At 55.8% G+C, this 21,939-nt stretch overlaps 1 protein-coding gene across 1 annotated transcript in view; it reads right to left on the bottom strand.

Annotated features, from left to right (window-relative positions):
- Window positions 1–663: 663 nt before the first annotated feature.
- The window catches only part of FMN2 (formin 2), a 57,832-nt gene continuing 36,556 nt past the window's right edge, over window positions 664–21,939 (bottom strand). The window contains exons 9-20 of the mRNA XM_078868128.1: window positions 21,090–21,177; window positions 19,570–19,631; window positions 14,540–14,631; window positions 14,014–14,143; window positions 13,303–13,449; window positions 11,579–11,638; window positions 11,154–11,274; window positions 9,920–10,012; window positions 9,339–9,390; window positions 7,487–7,636; window positions 4,248–4,332; window positions 664–2,230 (exon numbers count right to left, since the gene is read on the bottom strand). Of these exons, the coding sequence (XP_078724254.1) occupies window positions 2,183–2,230; window positions 4,248–4,332; window positions 7,487–7,636; window positions 9,339–9,390; window positions 9,920–10,012; window positions 11,154–11,274; window positions 11,579–11,638; window positions 13,303–13,449; window positions 14,014–14,143; window positions 14,540–14,631; window positions 19,570–19,631; window positions 21,090–21,177 (1,128 nt within the window). The 3' untranslated portion in view covers window positions 664–2,182. The remainder of the gene's footprint in view (window positions 2,231–4,247; window positions 4,333–7,486; window positions 7,637–9,338; window positions 9,391–9,919; window positions 10,013–11,153; window positions 11,275–11,578; window positions 11,639–13,302; window positions 13,450–14,013; window positions 14,144–14,539; window positions 14,632–19,569; window positions 19,632–21,089; window positions 21,178–21,939) is intronic.

The following is a 21,939-nucleotide window of genomic DNA, read 5'->3' as shown; positions in this document are numbered from 1 at the left end:
GCACTGCGCTACGAAACCAAGCGACCCGAGTTCGATTCCCCGGCAGGGATTAACACCGACCGCCTGCTGTATATTTGGAGTCTGAATGTTTCTCCCCGTGGTCGTGTGGATTTCTCTCCAGGTCGTTCGATTTTCCATTCCACATGCAGTAAACGTGCGTTTAAGAGTATTTGACCGCTAGAAATGTCCACCTGATAAGCCATTTCGATGAGCGGTCATTTGCAGCCAAGCTTACCCGGTAAAATAGAATACAATTTACACCATTGGAACCTCATTTGCCAGTAAAAATATGTTAATTTTTTTTTACCCTTCTATCTGACAACAAAACTGACACCTTTTTTACAAGGAGTCATGTTTACATAGACCACAATACCTGCAGTCATAATGCAAACAAAAAACACAACTCTGATAATGTATGCACTGTCCTTGAAGTTGATTGGTCCACACCCGAGACAGCTTTCCTTAGAGCCTAGTCTCACATGGTGTGGACCAATCAACTTCAAGGACAGTGCATACATTATCAGAGTTATGGTTTTTGTTTGCATTATGACTGCAGGTATTGTGGTCTATGTAAACATGACTCCTTGTAAAAAAATGTGTCAGTTTTGTTGCCAGATAGAAGGGTAAAAAAACAATTATTAAAATACAATTGTTGAGTTTAAAATGCATTTGTGATCCGGACTCAAGACCATCACGTTGCCACAGTCGAGGCCCCTTTTTGACCACGCGGCTGACACCCGGATTTGAACCCGGGCAAGTCGGCCACCCCGGGCAGGTTTATTGAGCACGATCGCGGCATTGCACACACGGCACACGAATCAACACGTGGGCCAGCTCGTGTCGACGTGCCCACAATACACCCCCGAATATCGCGTGAGAATGTTGTCTGTGTGCGTGCGTGCGTGTGCGTGCGCGTTAGTTGAGTTGCGTGCGTGTCTGTGTTCATGTGCCTAACTGAGCGTGTCTGCGTCGATATGCCCCTAAACAGTCTGACGGCTATACACGGGGGGTCTTTTTTTTTGTTACCTTCGTACAGCATCTGTATACGTGTGTCTGTTTGTCCGTGTGTAGGAGTCTGTGTGTTTACATGTATACCCGCTTCTATGCGTGCGTATTTGTGCTTCTGTCTGCCTATAGATCTGTTGAGATGCGTCCGTCTGTCTATAAATCTGTTTCTCAGTGCGCGTCTGTGTCAGTGTGTCAGTCTCGTCGCCGTCAGTTCGTGCGTCTGTCTGTCTGTCCTGTGTCTGTCCGTCCGTCTCTCTGCCTGGCCGCCCCTGTGCAAAACAAAAAAATAACAACCAACATCGACAACAAATCCATCGGATGTCACCGTCGTCTCTGCTGGCAGCGGCCCGCAGACACCCGCGCGTCGCTTCCCATTGCGCGCAGCACGAGAAGACGCGCGGGCGTTTGCCGAACGTGAACTCTTTTTTTAAAAACCGTACTGATTAAAAAGCTTATTTGGGTAATCCTAGCAACAACAGCCGCGACGCCGTCACTGGCACCTGAGCCGGTTTAAAAGTGAACGTTAAATGAGGCGCAGTAGCTTTAGCACAACAACAACGACAACAACAACAACAACAACAAAAACTACCGCGCGAGCCGCATCGGTGACGCCGCCATCAGCCGAGTTCCTGACTTCTCCACTCACACCGCCCGTTGGTGGTTGTTGTTGCTGTTGTTGCGTTCTCCCTAGGAAGCACGATTTTGATTGTAAAGCTGTCGTCGCGAGAAGGGGTCAGTGCGTGCGACGAGGTGAATGGTGACGAGGTGAGCATGAGGGCGAGGAGGAATGAGGTGGCGGATGAGGAGCAGGAGGTAGCGTGTGACCGTCGGTGATTAGGCAGCACTTGCAGAATGAACATAACTGAGGTGATGATGGTGATGACGATGGCGACGTGATACTTAACGATTCAGAAGATGAGATGACACGAGGAGAACATTTTGACAAGGATGATACTTGGACAGTGACGAAGATAACGATGGTACCAAGTGGACGTGATGATGATGGTATCAATGATGATGACTTAATTATAGTTATCATCACGAGGTCACGAGAAGCGTTAGTCATCATTGACCATGACGATGAAGACTTGTAATGGCGAGTGGACGATGAGGTGGAGGCGGCTGACGGAGGAGCAGGAGGGACGATGCCAACGCTCTCTCCGCTGCCGCACGCTCATGCCTCCGATATCGACGAGGTCGCCTTGAGTCGCAGCCGTGCTTTCTACAACGCGAACCGGGGAGAGGTGAATCAACATCGTTACCCACTCACCTCATCATCATCATCATCCACCTCACCCACATCATCATCCCCCTTACCCATCTCACCCACCTCATCATCCACCTCACTCACCTCGTTCTCATCATCATCATCCACCTCACCCATCTCACCCACCTCATCATCCACCTCACTCACCTCATCATCATCATCATAATCCACCTCACCCATCTCACCCACCTCATCATCCCCCTCACTCACCTCATCATACACCTCACCCACCTCACTCACCTAATCATTCACCTCACCTACATCCTCATCATCCACGTCACCAACCTCATTATCATCATCAACATCCAGCTCACTCACTTCATCCACCCACCTCATCCACATCATTGTCTACATCACATCAACATAGTCAATGACGAGGTGTCATTGCTGAGAAAGGCAATGTTTGTTCAAGCACACACCAGCCGCCATTGGTTGCTGTGACGTCACCACGGCACTTGTGCCAGGCTAGGTGCACTTTGAGGCCACTTGAAGTGACGTTCTGCCAGACTAGGTGCCATGGGTCAACAGACACAAAAAAGTTCCCTGCGTAGCCTTAACAGGCTGTTGGGGCAAGTGCTGTTAGCAAGTAGCATCTACGAAGGTCGGCACGGCACTAAAAAGGGGTGGGTGGCCAGCACCACGCCCAGCCGACTGTCTCCCACGTGGCAATGTTGACACACGGCACCAGGTACTCATTTGAGGCCGAGTCGACCTAGGGGAGGCCCAGGACAGGTTCAAATAATCATCACTGCTGCTGCTGACCACGAGTGGGAATCGAACTCGGGTCTCTGCCGGGTTCGCAGAGCAACGTGCTAACCGCTGCACCACCGCTCCCCACACAGACACACAAAGATCCCCCGTATAGCCTGCAAAGACTTTTGGGGCAAATGCTGTTAGCAAGCAACTATGAAGGCCGGCACGGCACAAAGACGCACACATACAGACACACACAGACACAACAACAACCGCCATTCGCCACTAAGTGGCGGTGATGTCACCACGACGCTTGTGCCAGGCTATGTGCACATTGAGGCCACGTGAAGTGTCGAAAGCCCGCTGGCAGGAGGTCACGGGGCAGACCCAGGTGCCATGGGTTGACTGACTGAGACGACTGGCTGATGCACCACCTGTGCCCCCTACTGTGCCAACTTGCTGTGCTTTAGTCACCCGGCGCTCCGCTCGTTGTTGTGAGCGTCGCTCCTCCGCCCTCCGTTGTTGTTGGAGGGCGACTGCCTCCAACTGCCCAGTAGCGTCCTTCACGAGCCTCCTCCACTGAGGCTGCTCTTGACACCGTTGGTACCAGTCATAGGCAAGTCCACTCACCTCAACGTCCTCCTGTACCACATCACTCCATCTCTTCTAGCCCGTGCCGCGCCCGTTTAGCCCCCTCGATCCGGCTGAACAAAAGCTGTTTAGGCATGCGGTGGCTGGGCATGCGGGCTACATGACCCAGCCAACGCAGCCTTGCCTGCTGGAGGAGCTCACCGATGAGACTTTGCCCAGATATTTCAAGGATTTGTGAGCTCCTCACACAATCCAGCCTGGTAAACCCAGGATGGATCGTAGGCAGGCCAGCCTAAATGTTTCTAACCGGCGAAGATGTTCCATTAGGGTGGTCCACGTTTCGCAAGCGTAGATAAAAGAGGGAATGACCGTGGCCGAGAAGACCTGAAACTTCGTGCGTAGCGACAGACCAGGTAACTTCCACACAGCGTTACGCAACTGATGAAAAGATATTGCCGCTCGACTGATTCGGAGTGAGACCTCCGCTGTTAAACTGGAGCCGGTCATGAGCACACTGCCCAGGTATGGCAAACTCTCCACTCTCTCCACAACTGCCCCATCACTGATTGGGAGTTGCGGGGGTGGAGTGTCCGATGGTACAAAATACCCAGGCACAAACACACAGACACACACACACAGGCACAAACACAGACACACACACAGACACGCACCATACACACAGGCTCACCAGTCCGTCTGCCTTCTTGGCGGTGAGCGTGACTTGTCCCGGGGGTGGCGTGCGCACCGTGTACTGCTTCTGGGCCTCGCGGAGTCTGCAGCGGGGGGCGGGGGGGGGGGGTGTGAATGGAGAGCGGGGGGGGTCATCTCTCACGCACCACCCCTGACCTCGTACGTCGCGCCCGTCTACACCACGATCTGGCTTAAAGGAAGTGTTGTGGATGTAATCAGGGGAGAGGAGGTAGTGATGGGAGGGACGCATGGTGTGCAGTGTGGTGGAGGGCGGGTCACCGTGCCAGGCATTGGAGTGGCACCCAGAGGTCAGCGACGAAGGGAAAGAGAAGACCTAAAGCCGGCCGTTGGTGGTGCTGGCGGTGACTGGACTTCGGGGGTTCAGCAACAACTCAGCGACAACTGTGGGACCTCGTAGAAGGAAATACGCGATGGCGAAAGGTGTCTGGTAGCACCAACGACACTGTCCGCGACGACCCCATGACCCTGACGCTGGTCGAGAGAGAACGGTCGTTGGGAGCGCACGCCGCATGCGAGGTGAGGTTGAAGTGTGGACGAGACAGACTCGTTCTGCATGGCCACGTGGTCAGGTGATGGTCCAGCAAGTAGGTTGCATGCACTGGGGGTGGTGGTTTCTTCTTCTCCATGGGTACGCGAAGGAAGTGGCCAAAATCCCAACGACAAACATTCGTGCGTGCGTGCGTGCGTCTGCTCCCACTTCGAACAAATGACGATCATTAACGCTGATTGCCCTGTCGAACGTGCCTAGCGAGACGCAGCAGAGCGCACGGATCTGCGAGCGGGGCGGCAGGTAGATGACGCGGAGTTGTTATAATGGCACCGATTGCCGCGTGGTTAAAGAGAGAGAAAAAAAATCCCAGCTCTCTTCCCCCACCACAATAATAATGCCCCCCCCTTCCACCCCCCCCCCCCGAAAACGCCGTCTCCCACGTCGGCTGCGTACGTAACGCCCGGTGACTTAATTTTTACTGCGAAGGTTTCCGAGGCAACTGAAACGGGCCACCCCCCCCCCCCCCCCCCCCGCAAGTCACAGGACACGGGCCGCGGTGCGATGTCGAGAGAGAGGGAACAGCGCTGGGCTCACGAACCGGCCAGGTGATAGCCCAGCGCTGCAGTGATCGCGAGGTCGCGAGGTCAAATCCTGGAGCGGAGGGAGAAGACTCAGCCCATCGTTCCCTCCCTCTGGGGTCGAGAAAAAATGAGCACTACTCTGTGGCCAAGTCAACAGCGGTTGTCCGATAGACATACTCGTCTCCGCCATGTGAATGTAGAATTTCCATCACTGGCCCTGCAGGGCTGTGGACGGGAGATGAGCACCGATATCTCGATGTTCGCTCAAGTGGGAGTCACTCTGTGACTTTGTTTTTATTTTTTATTTCGCCTATCCTCGCCGTATATTCAATTCCTTCGCCATTTCTTCTCGCCCGGGTAAGCAGATTGGACTAAACTAGCTAAACTAACTCGCAGCGTATATCATCGCTGTGCAGAATTTTCACGACGACATTAATAACTCCTTTCCTCTTGCACGTACAAAAAAGTGGCAAAAACTCTGGACCGGTTTCAGCATCAGCAGCAGAGTCAGGCTCGCTTGAACCAATGCTGGTGAAAGGCCAGATGTTCACAGACAAAGGACCCCTCTCTGTTAAGGTCCTGAGTGCGGGTTCACAACACGCACGTCAGCACAAAGCGTCACTGTGGAGGATATTTAGCAGCAAAACGAACGAGGAGGCCTTCTTCTCGCACGGACGGAGGTGCTCGGCTGTTGTTGTTTTTGTTAAACCTCGGGTGCCTCCCCCCAACTGCGACCTCTCCTCCGTCCAACTCTTCGCTCACCCGCCCGCCTGCCCGCGTACCCGCCTACCCACCCGCCTACCCGCCCAGTAATTGCAAAATAATTTTTAATTGACTGCAGGTCAATTTATAAATTACACAGTGGAGCCAGACTGCTTGGAGACTGTGAAATTGTGCTCACACACAGAGCTGAGCTGAAGCACAAGACCCCGCCGTTACTCGGGCAGCGAGAGAGAGAGGGAGAGAGGCCAACGCTGAAAACCGTCAGGGTTGCGCCAAGAATTCTGTCATCGGCGTCGCCAGGGCCCGTTTCTGGTTCTGGCGGCGGCGGCCGCGAGGGTCTGGTCTGACTTGCGTCCAAAAACGAGAGCACCAGCCCACACCCCCACGCCCCCCCCCCCACCTCCCGACCCCCGTGCCTGCTCCCCCCCACCTCCCCGTTGCTCCGCGCCGGCGCGTCGAGCCGCGGAGTGTGTTTCAGAAAAAGGATCGTAATTGTGCGATCAACGAAGAATCGCACCGCTCATGGCTCTTGCCGAGAGATTGCTCGCCCACTCGCTCGCCCACTCGCTCGCCCACTCGCTCGCCCACTCGCTCGCCCACTCGCTCGCCCACTCGCTCGCCCACTCGCTCGCCCACTCGCTCGCCCACTCGCTCGCCCACTCGCTCGCCCACTCGCTCGCCCACTCGCTCGCCCACTCGCTCGCCCACTCGCTCGCCCGCGCCACTCCTGGCGCAAGGGGCCTCTCCAGCACTGCAGGCAGCGCGAGAGAGGTGCTTGGCCTACTCTTCCACACTGGCCGAGCATCTCGGAAGAGGTGGGAGCAACTGCCCCTTGTTGAAGGGCGAGGACCTAAAGCAGCCCTAAACACTCATGAATTGGGCCGATAACACCTTAATATAGAGAGGACTGCAGAACTCGGGCAATTGTGGCTGCTTTCCCGCTCGTCTGTGGCTCCTCCTCCTCCTCGCACCACTTGTGTCGTGCCCTCTCTGTCTCTCTCGGAGAGCGAGTGAGCGAGTATCATGCGGTGGCGGCGGCGCGTTACGGGTTGAGACGATTATTACAACAGTTCGCCACGCGACGAAAACCTCATTTCTAAAACTCTCCTTATGAGAGCGCGTGACCTGAACTGGAGAGCGGCTCAAAAAAAAAGGTTTAACGGAGAGGAGAGCTCGACCAGCAATGCCTTGCAAAGCAACAGCCGACGAGCGAAACACCGAGGGAGTGCGCGCGACGGTGCACGCTCGGGCAAGGCGAGGCAGACGGAGAGTGGGGATTGCAGGGCCGTGCGGAGAACGGACAGCAGCTCGAGATGCGGCCGCGCTGGCACTGCGCTGAAGGCGCTGGGTTCTAATCGGCCCAATCGGCGTCCAAAGACGCGCAACGGCGTGCGGGCGGGCGGAGCGTGCGCGGACACGCACCGCTCGGCGACAATCCGCTTGCTCTCCTTCTTCCAGCTCTCCTTGAAGTCGGCGGCGAACTCGGCCCAGAGGCCGAGCAGCTGGGTCGGGGTCACCTCCTTCTCGCCGTTCCGTGGCCTCATGCAGAAAAACTCCGCGGTGTCCAGGAAACTGCGGGCGACGACACGCACACGCGCGCACACGCGCACACACAAGTGTAACCGACCGGGCCGCGGCGCTATTGAGTGTGCAGGCGATGCAACTGCACCGTGGTCCGCTACATGCCGGGGGGGGAGGGGGGGGGGCCCATGCACTGGGCCACGCAGAGGGGGGAATTGCAAAGGGGTTTAATTAGTTCTTCGCGTCTGTGCCGACGTCGCCACGCCACTGGTTCACCACGCACGGTGGAACCGCGGCACCATTTGTTTGGAGTAGCGTTCTGTGTTGATGCTGGTTTTCTATTGCCGCTCACGGCCAACATCAGTGGCGCATATCCCAACCATTTCTGCCCCCCCCCCCCTAGGTCGACTCAACCTGGTGCGGTGTGTTATACATCAGCACCAAGAGAGACAAAGACGGTAGGGCGTGGTGCTGGCCACCCACCCCCTCGTGTACCACAGTGCCGGCCTTCACAGGTGCTCGCTAACAGCACTTGCCCCAAAAGTCTGTTAAGGCTACACGGGGGACATTTGTCTCGTGCGGGGTGCACGAGCGTGTATACATGTGCGTGCATGTGCGTGTGTGTGTGCGCGCGCGCGTGCGTGCGTGTGGGTATTTGCCTGCGTGAGCCTATCGAGTTTCATTAAATGGGCCCATAAACAATGGCCATGTCGACATGGATTGGTTTAATCCCGGCCTGCCTCAGGACCCCCCCCCCGCCCTCCCCAGTCTCTGTTTTACATTCCACTGCTGCAGTCTCCCCCCCCCCCCCCCCCAGTAACAAACTCCAGGCTGGCGGCGCGAAGAGCGCTCTGCAAAAACAACCGATACACACACACGCACACGCACGTGTACTCGATACACACACACACATACACGTGTACTCGATACACACACACATACACGTGTACTCGATACACACACACACGCACACACACACACGTGTACTCGATACACACACACATACACGTGTACTCGATACACACACACATACACGTGTACTCAATACACACACACGCACGTGTACTCGATACACACACACGTACGTGTACTCGATACACACACACGTGTACTCGATACACACACACACACACGTGTACTCGATACACACACACGTGTACTCGATACACACACACGTACGTGTACTCGATACACACACACGTGTACTCGATACACACACACACGTACTCGATACACACACGTACTCGATACACACACGTACTCGATACACACACACACGTGTACTCGACACACACACACACGTGTACTCGACACACACACGCACACTTACGTGTACTCAATACACACACGCTTACTCGATACACACACGCGTACGCGATACACACACACACACACACGCTTACTCGATACACACACGCGTACTCGATGCACACACACACACGCTTACTCGATACACACACGCGTACGCGATACACACACACACACACACGCTTACTCGATACACACACGCGTACTCGATGCGTACACGTGTATTTTATATTGACACATTTGTACTCGGCATACACACACACGCGTACTTGATACACCCACGCGTGTACACGATATATACACACACACACACGCACTTACACGATACACACACCGTAACCGATCTCTCCTCCCCGTCTCTCTCATTCACCAACTTGACTCTCTCACAACCCCGCTTGATTCATGCCGGATGAATGTTTGTGAGTATTTGCCGCGTGACACTAACTTCTTATGAGTCTCCTCCAGGAAGCGTTCTTCCGTCTCCTGCCGAGTTTTTGCTGAATGGGGAAGAGACAGACGGATGGACATAACGACGGGACACACGCACACACGTACACACACACACACACAAGAGACAAAGATCACCCATATAGGTCTTAACAGGCTGTTGGGGCAAGTGCTGTTTGTTTCGATTTAAAGCTTTCGTGACTGCAGGGATTCATCTTCTTGGTTCTTTCGGTAAAGTCACGTAGAAGGGAAATAATAAAATAATAAAAATAAAACATTATATATAATATTATTTTATTATTATCATCTTCTTGGTTCTTTCGGTAAAGTCACGTATAAGGAAAAAAAGAAAGAAAAAAACATATATAATATTTTTTTATTATGTTTTATTTTAATTATTTTATTATTTCCCTTTTACGTGACTTTACCGAAAGAACCAAGAAGATGCTGTTTGTTAGCAAGCACCGATGAAGGCCGGCTCTGCACACGAGGGGGCGGCGGGGGGGGAAGATTTTTGTATGCATGCCCAGCCGCACCAGGTACTTGTAAATATATTAATAAATAAAGGGAGGCGCTCACAAGAGGTGAGGAAATCTTGCATCTTGCTCTTGAAAGGCTGGAGGTTCTCCGGTGCAGAGGTGGTACAGACCCTCTCCGTCTCGGACTCGCACGCTGGCGAGATCGACACGCACGCACGCACGCACACACACGCGCACACACGCACGCACCACGGTAAAGACACAGCCCTGCAGGTGCTCGCTCACACCGCTGCTGGACGGACCTCCGGAAGAGAGCCCCCTTTACTTGGCCTACTCTTCCACGCTGGCCATACGTTTTTGGAGGTCTGCCAGCCAATCGACTAACTGTGGTGGTTCACGTGTTTACGCTGCTGCTGCTGGTGGAGGGATTTAAAGAACTTGCCCCATTGTTTCAATGCGGCCCAGCTGGAAGTTTCCCGTGTGTGGCCGTACAGGACTTGAATCCCACGGGAATATTTGCCCGGCAGTGTCGGGAACCGAGCCGTGGATCTGTATATTTTAACTGGGGATTCTCCCAAGCGCGGCCAAATGGGAAACACAACTCTGAGCTCTGGGATTAAACGTTTGGCGAAGAACCCCGGCTACAACCGCCATCGCGAATTCACCGCACAGAAACATCGCAGCAGATGCGGCGCAGGTCCTAGTGCGTTGGGCAATTATAGCGTCCCAAACACATGCCAACGTTGCGCCAACGTTCCATGTTTACTGGGAAAGTAATTGGTGAACCGCTGCACTTGAAAACATAATTAACCATAATCCATCACTGACCGCACAGATATGTCCAGATTGTTGTGGCAATGCCAATGAATGTGGGGGTTGCGGCGGATGGGAGGGGGGGGTTGTGTTGAGTAGCCCCTCCCCTTCCCCCCGCCCCAAGTTTATACATTTTCACGACCCCTCCTAACGACCCAGGCGGTGCGGGGTCACATTGTGCGGGGTCAGAGGTCGAGGCATCTCGAGGTCAAGCGTGGGCCTCGTTATCTCTGCCTTCTAAGCCACAAGCGTCGTTACCGCAGGGGCCCGGGCTCCCTTAATTGGTTTCTCGGCATCGTTAACGAGCCCACTTCAAAGAAGACTTTACCGTCCCGCGCTGACCCTTCCGCCAGCGCGGGGCGAGCGTCGTAAACCGCCCGAGGCAGGGGCTGGCCGCGCGCAGCTTTCGCGAGTGGCGACACGCGACGGACGCCGGCCGCCGCGTTTACGGTTCACGTTCGCGTGCCGCCGGGCGACGCCGGGTTTTTTTCGTCGCTCCGTCGGAGACGCGAGGGCACTACCCTTGAGGTCCCTCCGCAGGCGCCGCAGCTCCTTGGAGAAGTCCTCGAAGGCCATGTGCGACGTCTGCAGGAGGTCGGGCGGCTCGGGCAACGGGAAGACGCTCCGTTCCGTGCCTGCGTCCTGTTGCCAGCGGGGGAACAGGGGTCACCGGGTCGGGTCGGGACGGGTTCCTACTTTGGGCTGCGTCACATTGGGCCGGATCGGGTGGGGATCACGCGAGTTCACACGGTGTTGGGTTGTCAGGTCAAGTCAGGTCAGGTCAGCGTGAATCGAGTCGTCTGCTCGTTACGGATCCAGCTCGGGCTCAAATGGGGCAAACGTCGCGTTGGGTTCAGTTAGGTTTGGTCAGGTCACTCTGGGGTCAAGCCAGGTCGGCTTGAACCAAGTTGTGTTGGCGAGGGCGGGGTTGGGTCAGGCAACTTACATTGTCGAAGCAGCGCAGGTAGACGGAGGTCAGGTAGCAGACGAGACTCGTGTGGTTGTCCTGCGACAGAACGGGACCATCAACCAACGCCTCCGATTAGCGCAGTTGGCTTCTTACGGTGCAAAACAAGTTCAACGTACAGACATAAACGACTCGCACGGGCCATGGCGGCTACACCGCACGTGGCGGCCTGCGACCCAGCACTTGCTGGATCACACACAGATGTTGTCCAACTCTCTTCCCATGGGCGTCGTACCCATCATACCCTGGCTCGCCAGGAGAATGCGGTACAACTAACGTGCGACTAATCATCATCTGATCCTCAGGGCGCTACCCCGGGATACCAAATAATACAAAATGGCCGAGGCAATTAAATATGTTATTTCTGGGACACTTTTTTTGTCCAGGGGTGTACTTCACTCCGCGACTGGGGTACCAATCAATCTGAAATCGGTGCTACTCCGCGATGTTGAAACACAGCGAGGACGATTGCGCTGAAACCCTGAACGCTCGTATGCACCGAAGTGCATCGTGTACAGCTCGTCGAGATGAGTCGATTGCCGCATCGCCGACCATCAACAGACTAAAAATGACTGCGAGAGCCGAGGTACCATGGTACACCGGGGAACTATGGTACACCGGGGTACCGCCATAAGGTTCATCTGTCCCATCTGTACGGGATCGGGTGTCGTCTCCTCGAACGTGTGTGTTTTCTTCCGGTCATACTCATTCATTGGCTGACAACTCCTTCATATATGGAGGACCGCAGAGATTGAGGAAACTGTTGATATTGCCAGCTCCTCACCGCTCTTCTCTGGTTTCTCCCCAGTGTTGTTCTCTCTCTCTTCGAGAGCGAGCGAGTGGGGTGCGGCGGCGTCGTAACTAGTTTATATTTTTCTATAAGCGGGGGAGCCGTGGCGCAGTGGTTAGCGCACTGCGCTACGAGCCTGGCAATGAGAGTTCAAATTCCAGGCCACGGCTAACATTGGTGGCTGAGTGGTGTCTGAACCGTTCCCGGGCTTCTCCGAGATTGACTCAAAGGGCACTGAGCCTGGACAAAAGCATCACGGCGCTGTCGTTGTTGTTGTCGTTTTGGTTGTCGTGGGTGCTCTTGCTGAAGGAACACTTGGCATTCGAACATGAAGCAAGGCGCTATGGCTCACAAACGGAAGATAGGCCGGGAGCAGCGGGCGATGTTACCGAATGCTTTTACCAAATTAAATAATTTTCGGGTTATTATTCACATTTTTAGGGTTGGGGGGGGGGGCGTCGCTGCCCTCGTTTGGATAATGTCACGGGATCGTTCACGCCCGCTGCGAAGCAGACGAAGGCGCAGGTCCTTACGGTTAAAACGCCGGCAGGAATAACCAGGGCGGCCGCTGGGCTTGAACCGCGAGCCTCTGCAACGAGCGAAGAACGCGTCTGCCCGCTCACGCGTTTCCTGCTGTTGTCGTTGTTGATGTCATTGTTGTTGTTATTGTTGTCGTCATTGTTGTCGTCATTGTTATCACCATCGTCATTGTTGTTATCATTGTTGTCGTTGTTATTGTTGTCGTTGTTGTCATCATTGTTGCCGTTATCATTGTTATTGTCGTCATTATTGTCGTCACCGTGGTCGTCATTATTGTTGTCATCATTGCCGTCGTTGTCGTTGTTGTCATCATTGTTGTTGTCATTGTTGTCGTTGTGATCGTTGCCGTTGTTATTGTCGTTGCGCGACTTACGCTGCTCTTGACGTCACGCAGCTTGGGCAGGATGTCGAGGCTGAAGCCGTCGGCCTGGCCGCGCGTGCGGTTGCCCCCGTTCATGTGGTTCCCCAGTGCCAGCACGAGCCCCAGCACGCGCTGCACGCCGGCGCCCACACGCAGGCTCTGGGGAATCAGCGCCACGCGGTCGGGGGGAGGAATGGGATGGGGGAGTGAGAGTTATGGGGGGGGGGGGGGTAGGGTTTGAGCTAAGGGCTTGTGGTCTGATCACAGTTCTTATGGTTTTTATTAGGGACTGAGTCAGCGTTTGGGTTGCGTCTACGGTTCGGGTTTGAGTTTATTGGCTGCGATAGGCTTAGGGGTGATGGCGGAGGTGGGGTCTGGGGTTAGGGGCCAGAGCTTTTAATAGGGACTGGGTCAAGGTTTGGGTTGAAGCTTGGTTTTGGGTCGAGGCCTTTGCTCATGATTAGCGTGTGAGTTAAGGGTTAATGTTTGAATGTATGTTGATCTTCTATCGCACCGTACGTAGCCAACCGTGCTTGGGTTCAGGCTCAGACCAGCTTGTGGACTAGGGCTCAATGGGTTTACAGCTTGGGATGTTGGGGTCGAGAGGTCAGTTGGGATTTGTATGGGGCGAGTGTCGCGGTGCGGGCGAGCGTGGTTGCGGTGAGCCGCCACCACCGCCGCCACCACCGCCACCGCCGCCACCACCATGGCTGTCGTGCTCACCGTGCACACGCGCTGCATCAGGTCGAGTTTGCGCCGCACACCGCTCATGCCCTCGGAGAAGGCCGACTGGAATGTCATGCAGAACACGCGCTCGCTGAAACTCGGGATCTGCGACAGCTCCAAGAGGAATCTGCGTGACAGAGGCAGCGCACCCGTCAGGCAAAGGTCCTCGCCTCGCCTGCGTCGCCCTCGCTAGGCCGAACATCCCGGGTTCGTTTATGAATGTGTCCTGGCCTGGCACCCTCCCCCCACGCCTCCCCCCCCCCACCCCCCGATGATAGGATGCCCCAAAAGTTGTTTAGTGAAGGCCCCCCTCCATCACTGGGATACCCAGGGATTGGTCGGTGCTGCCCTGGCTGCCCTGGGACTTGTTGCTGTTGGTACTGCCCTGGTTGCCCTGGATGCCCTGGCTGCCCTGGGACTCGTTGCTGTTGGTACTGCCCTGGTTGCCCTGGATGCCCCGGCTGCCCTGGGCTGTCCCTGGGACCCTTCGCTGTTCGTGCTGCCCAACACCGCTGGTTCTTACTGCTCGGGTTTGTCGAGGGGCTTGGCGTCGGCGGAGGCGTTGTTGGAGGAGACATGCGACCGGATGGAGAGCAGCTCCTCCTTCTGGGCTCGCTATGACAGTGGGGGTTCATCGAGAGCCGTCAGTCAGAGCTCTCGCTCGCTCGCACGCACATGCTCATCCACAAACACGTGGTGGGATGAAGACAAAGGCCCCCCCATACAGCCCACACCGGCTGTTGGGGAAAGGGCTGTTAGGGATGATCTATGAAGGCCAACACGGCATACGAGGGGGTAAAGTGGCCGGCACCATGCACGACCGCCTTTGTCTCCCCAGTGGAGATGTTGACACATCGCACCGGTTACTCATATGGGAGGCCCGGGGCCCGGTTCAGATGATTGTCACTGGTGTGTTGGCCGTGAGCGGGAATCGAAATTGGGTCACCGGGTTCGTAGCACAGCGCGCTAACTTCTGCGCCACCGCACCCAGCGACACAATCACACACACACTCGCATACTTACACACACAATGACATACAAAGATCCCCCGTATAGTCTTAACATATTGTTGGAGGAAGTGCTGTTTGCGAGCACCTATGAAGGCCGCCACGGCACTTAGGGGGGGGGGTGGGTTGCCAGCACCACGCACGGCCGCCTTTGTCTCCCCAGTGATGATGTTTACGCACCACACCAGGTGCTGATTTGAGGCTGATTTGACCTAGAGGAGGCCCACAACCGGTTCAGATAATCGTCACCGGTGTTGGCTGTGAGCGGGAATCGAACTCGGGTCACCGGGTTCGTAGCGCAGCGCGCTAACCGCTACACGACCACTCCCCACACATAAAGACAAGATCCCCCGTATAGCCTTAACAGAATGTAGGGGCAAGTGCTGTTAGCGAGCACTTATGAAGGCCAGAACGGTACACAAGGGGGTGGGTGGCCAGCACCACGCCCGACCGCCTTGGTCTCCCCAGTGGCGATGTTTACACATGGCACCAGGTACTCATTTGAGGCTGAGTCGACCTAGGGGAGGCCAAAGGCCCGGTTCAGATAATCATCTCCGGTGTTGGTCGTGAGCGGGAATCGAACCCGGGTGACCGGGTTCGTAGCGCAGCGCGCTAACCGCTACACGACCGCTCACCACACACACACACGTACATGCTGACACACACACACACGCGTACCCATTCACCCCCATCCTAATCCAAGTCAGGCCTGGAACAGGGAGCGCGGCTCGGGATGCGAGACGCGGTTTCTCTCAGAGCGGATTTGTGTTTTTATAGAAGCGGTCTCCTCCGCCGCGGCCGTATCCAAGACCTCGGAGCCGGCGCCTGGGCCGCCTGGCGCTAACGAGCGCTCGTGCGACGCAATCACGGCCCCGTGGTAATTAATAGCGTGCGTGCGTGCGGGGAATACAACACTAACGGTGGGGGGGCGGGAGGAGGCACGGTGGGGGGCGTGGGGGAGTTTTAAATGAACTCACGGTGCGGACCCCCCCCCCTCCTCTTCTTCAGTGAGAGTCGCGACCACAATGGTCTTGGCATCGGCACTCCCCGTCAAAAACCCCTTCCACGCTCTTTCCTACCTCTCATCTCACTCCACTCACCTCCACGCACTCTCCCACCTCTCCCCTCTCATCTCACTCCACTCCCCTCCACGCACTCTCCTACCTCTCCCCTCTCATCTCACTCCACACCCCTCCACGTACTCTCCTACCTCTCCCCTCTCATCTCACTCCACTCCCCTCCACGCACTCTCCTGCCTCTCCCCTCTCATCTCACTCTACTCCCCTCCACGCACTCTCCTGCCTCTCCCCTCACTCTACTCCCCTCCACGCACTCTCCTGCCTCTCCCCTCTCATCTAACTCTACTCCCCTCCACGCACTCTCCTACCTCATCCCTCTCATCTCACTCTACTCCCCTCCACGCACTCTCCTACCTCTCCCCTCTCATCTCACTCCACTCCCCTCCACGCACTCTCCCACCTCTCCCCTCTCATCTCACTCAACTCCCCTCCACGCACTCTCCTACCTCTCCCCTCTCATCTCACTCCACTCCCCTCCACGTACTCTCCTACCTCTCCCCTCTCATCTCACTCCACTCCCCTCCACGTACTCTCCTACCTCTCCCCTCTCATCTCACTCCACTCCCCTCCACGCACTCTCCTACCTCTCTCCTCTCATCTCACTATGCTCCCCTCCACGCACTCTCCTACCTCTCCCCTCTCATCTCACTCTACTCCCCTCCACGCACTCTCCTACCTCTCTTCTCACTCTACTTCCCCTCCAAGCACTCTCCTACCTCTCATCCCACTATACTCCACTCCACGCACTCTCCTACCTCTCATCCCACTCTACTCCCCTCCACGCTCTCTCCTACCTCTCCTCTCTCATCTCACTCTGTTCCCCTCCACGCACTCTCCTACCTCTCCCCTCTCATCTCACTCTACTCCCCTCCACGCACTCTCCTACCTCTCCCCTCTCATATCACTCTACTCCCCTCCACGCACTCTCCTGCCTCTCCCCTCTTATCTTACTCTACTCCCCTCCACACACTCTGCTACCTCTCCCCTCTCATCTCACTGCTCCATGCACTCTGCTACCTCTCCCCTCTCATCTCACTCTGCTCCACACTCTCTCCTGCCTCTCCCTTCTCATCTCACTATGCTAGCAAGCGAAGTCTTGACTATTCCGCCATTGGGGATTCGAGTCCGTCAGCGCCAGCGAGTTAGCTGCACTAATCGAGTACTCGAGTCATCGCCTCCCGACAATCAGCTCGGTAATCGTCGTCACAGCGGTCACAGAAGCCAGAGAGAAACGGCGGGGATCGCGAGGCACGTCTCGTCTCCCGCCAGCGCTACCCGTCCGGGGGAGGGCCTAGAACCTTGGGTCCGCAGGTCACGCGGGAGCCAGTCACTCACGACGACGTCTGGCTCCTACAGCGTCAGCGCGATGGGGACTTGACGCATGAGAGGGGGGGGGGGGGTGGAGGTGCTGCCATCGGCGACCGTGACAGCCGTCCAACCACTTCGCGAGCGACCGCGCGAGCGGACTGCGGGGGCACGCCTTGCGGATCGCCGCTGCTTGGGAGGCGCGAGATCCATGTTTTTTTGTTTGTAACCACTTCACTGACCCCTGTGGGGGTGGGGGGGGGGGACGTTTGGTGGAGGGCCGATGGGCATCTCGGTTCCAGCGCTCTCGCGAGCTCCGCCGAGCGTGGCGCCCGGCGTGCCGGCACACGCCGGGCGCCACGCGCCGGCGATCAAAGTGACGTCGCCGCCCGCTCCACACCGGGGGGGGCTTCGCTCGGCGTGCGCGTGCGCGCGTGTGTGTCCGCGCGTACCCGTACGCGGCCGCGTGTGCGCACGTGCGTGCCCGCACACGTCCGCGCGTGTGTGCGTGCGTGCCCACGCGTGTCCACGTGTGCAGGCCAAGGGAGGTTGGGCAGCGGGGCACAGCTGGGTTTGTCGAGCCCTCGACTCGGCCCTTGGATCGTAAACACCGCGAGTTCAAACACTTTGCCCGACAGCCGTTTGACACCCATTAAACATTCTCACTTTCCGCGTGTGTTTTTAATAGTTTCAAAATGTTTTTTTTGTCATTTCCCTGCCAGTTTTACCCGGGTTGCGTTATCGGCGTTGACAGGGCAACTTTTCCGAAAGGAAGCGGATATCGCAGAGGTACCTCTGAGACCCCATCAAGTGACGCTCTCGCACACACAGGGTAGAGGGGCAGCACTCTCCTACCTGCCATGCAAATGACAGTGGTGTTCATCGCATGACAGTCAAACTAGCATTTGATTCCCAGAGCGGGAATAAATGCAGACCAAAATTTAAATGCCAGCTTTTTTTCACGTTTTTTTGTTGACTGGGCCGAAGCAATCGACCTGTGGACCCAATGCAATCACAGGGCATGGCCAAAACCCAGATTCAAACCCAGGCTTCTCAGCCACGCTGGCTCGGAGACGCCGACACAGCCATTAAGGATCTTCCCGAGCCACTCGGCCGCCACCACCTAATTCCACGTGAACTCTGACCCTGCTCGCTCGTGCCTGAATGCCAGCAACTGCGAGGTGGTGGTGGCGGCAACAGTGCCACCGCCCCCCCCCCACTCTCAACCGGGCCGCCACCACAACCGCGGCTCCCTGTGAAACCCACACCTCCTCGTTTATATCCTCATCGCGGGTTTATCGCCCGAGAAAATAAAACACACACATGCACACACACTTACGCACGAACGCACACGCACGTGCACAGCAAGGTTGCCGGTCACAGGAAGGATTCGTAGTGCACGACCTTCACGATCCTGAGGGCCTATAAACCTCTCCCACCACACACAAACACACACATGCTCTTCATTAGAGGCGTTTCTCTGAGCACCGGCTCGTTAACGCTGCGCGAAAGATACCCACGCGTGGGGCCCACGCCTCTACACCGCCAGCTCCCTCCCCGCTGGCAGGGGGCGAGTGTGCATCTACAAGGTTGTCTCACACCCGCCATAGAAATGTGGAGTGTCCGCCGCTGGCCCAGGGCCGTAAAGAGGAGATGAGCAGCCACCCCGACGCTCAAATCGAGCAGCAAATCGCGTTGTTGGTGTTGACCGTGGTGGGTTTTCATCATCCCACCGTGGTGGATAAAATATGGACCGCTTCACTTTGTGGAGAGTGAACGAAAGGCGCGGTGGGATTGTCATGGAGCAGCCGGAGAGGTTTTTTTAAACATAATTGGTGAGCTCGAGTGAGGCCGCGGGAGAAGGGGGGGGGGGGGGGAGTTGGTGGAACAAGCTGGTGGGCCGCAGAGTCGGATAGCAGGGCCATTGCTCTAACGGTCGCACATTATTATTATTTTCAATATATCTTTTCTGTTAAGGCCACACACACACACATAGCATTGTTATTGATGAACGTGTTGACTCTGTTAATTGTGCTTGTGCATCACAGCCAACGCAGCAGCAGCAGCAGCAGCAGCACCACCGACATCATTTGGGACAACCCGCGGATGAGCGGCTCGTGCGCGCAAGAGGGCCGTCGGTGTCTGCGTCCACGGAGACTCACGTTCTCGAAGAGGGCCTGCAGCGTCTCCAGGTCCACCTGCGACGTGTCCATCTCCAGGACGGCTGCACATTCCACCGGTTTGGGGGTGACACAACCAACGGAGGTCATCGTCTCATCGTCTCCGCGGAGAGTTCACCCCGCTAACCGTCAAGTGTTCGACTTTGCACACGTGTGTTTTGCCGCCATGCGGCGGCGTGCTTTTAGTTATTTGGGGGGGGGCGAGGATATAAAATGCGAGGAAGGAAAAACAAGTGAACAATATCACAATTCGCGGGCTGTGTGCATTCCACCGCTCGCTTTACTTTGGGAATAAAATTGGGAAAAATGTTCGCCTCCGGACAAGGCGCATCATGATGGAGGCCGATTGTGAAGAACAAATGACGGGATAGACGACGTCCCTGTCTCCTTTATATAGGTCTCTGTGCGAGTCTTTGGGTTTCTGTGCGAGTCTATAGGTCTATTTGAGTATAGGAATCTGTTATGAGTCCATGGGTCTCTGTATGAGTCTCTGGGTCTCTGTGTGAGTCTTTGGGTCTCTATGTGAGTCTATAGGTCTATGTGAGTATAGGAATCTGTTATGAGTCCATGGGTCTCTGTATGAGTCCATGGATCTCTGTGTGAGTCTCTGGGTCTCTATGTGAGTCTATGGCTAATGTTGCTGTAGAGGGGTGGGGAACGTCCGGCCCGTGGGCCGTATAAGGCCCACAAAATCATTTAGTCTGGCCCTGCCAAAATTCAATAAATCTAGGCGCTTTTTTCATAGCAACATAAATTTTATTTTGTATGGCCCACGAATGATGTTATAAATATCCAAATGGCCCTTGGCAGAAAAAAGGTTCCCCACCCCTGAGTGTAGAGCAACAGCTGTAATCTTTCACGGAGGTGAATGAGCCAGATAGTCGGTGTCGGGAGGAGCGGAGTGGTGAATCTTCGCTGCTGTGACAATGCCACCTCCTTTGTAATTGTGAACCTGGCACTGAGTCTGCGTTACACATTCCATGGTTCTGGTCTGGGTGGTGGCCACAGCCCGGAGAGTTTTTAATTTTCCACCAGGTTTCAACCGCATCAGCTGCTGCTGCTGCTGCTACCATGGTTCTGTGCGAATCCGGTTCAGGGGTTGTGGCCCCACGAGCTTCAGGGCAGGAGATGGAAAGCCGGGGATGTTCTGCGCCATCGGCTCTGACGGTGAGCCGGAGGCGTGGGGGAGGGGTCTCATGGACGACAGCCTGGGCACACGTCTCCACGCACCCTGTGGTGTCGCACAGCGGACCCGGCGGGGCTGTTCATAAGCGCAGCCCGCGGCCTCCCAGAAATTTGACGCCTAGCATTGGGACAAGCGTTTTGAAATGTGCCTGTCTGTAATGTCATGTTGATGCAGCTGGCAGGGGGGGAGGGGGGGTAAACAGAGCCAGCACTCGGGGATAACGATGACGACGCTAACGATTCCACGTGTGGGTGAGCGTGGGTGAGCGTGGGCGAGCTGTGGGCGAGCTGTGGCGAGGGCCGTGAGCTGGCGTCACCTCTCTGGATGTCCTTGATGTCGAGGTGGAGGCTCGACATGAGAATCCCCACGGCTTGTGAGCGTTTCCCGTCCAGAAGCTTTGTCACCTGCGCGCCGGGAAGGAACCACAGAGCCTCTAGAGCGGCGGTTCTCAGCAGCCTGCGGCATGGATGCCGTGCAGGGCGAGTTTAGAATGTGCGCGGGGGGGAACATTACGCCGACAGAACACGCGAGCACACAACGTGAACCAAGTGCCTACAAACCACCGTATTGCCTCGAGGCATGGACACACGTAACCTCTGCGAGATCGAGACGGGAGATGTATTCGGAAGAGATATATAGGAGATATGAGGACACGGTACTCGCGACAGATGTGGAGGATTAAAGCACTCGGGGTAAAAAGCTCACAGCTCGACACTGCGAGCTGCCCCCGCGCACCTCATCGCACCGCTGCAGAGCCGACACGCTTCGCCAAAGACAGCTCACCTCGTTATTTAAATACACAGCCGCGGGAAATGTTGTTTGACATATCACACCAATTCAGCTCGAGTGAGCCCACTGGGGGGGGTCGGTGAAACAAGCTGGCGGGCTGGGTTTGGCCCGCTCGCCGCAGCGAGCACAGCCCCCAGGCCTCGCGAGCCCCAGCGGCGGCCGCACCAAAACCCCCGGCGGAGTTCAGAATCAGAATCTGATGAGCTGCAAAGCTCTTTATCACAGATGTCCAGTGGGGGCAGAAATTTACTACAACAAATACAAAGACACGATAGGAGTGTAAAGTATAGGGAATGTAAATAAATCACCTAACAATATACATACACACCAATAAAACTAAACTTTTTTTTTTAATCTTGCCAGATAAAGCCCAATTA

This window comes from Lampetra fluviatilis, chromosome 25 (assembly GCF_964198595.1).
Source record: "Lampetra fluviatilis chromosome 25, kcLamFluv1.1, whole genome shotgun sequence".
Classification (NCBI taxonomy): Eukaryota; Metazoa; Chordata; class Hyperoartia; order Petromyzontiformes; family Petromyzontidae; genus Lampetra; species Lampetra fluviatilis.
The sequence above is the reverse complement of the archived record's forward strand: the minus strand, read 5'-3'. Positions and strand labels throughout refer to the sequence as shown.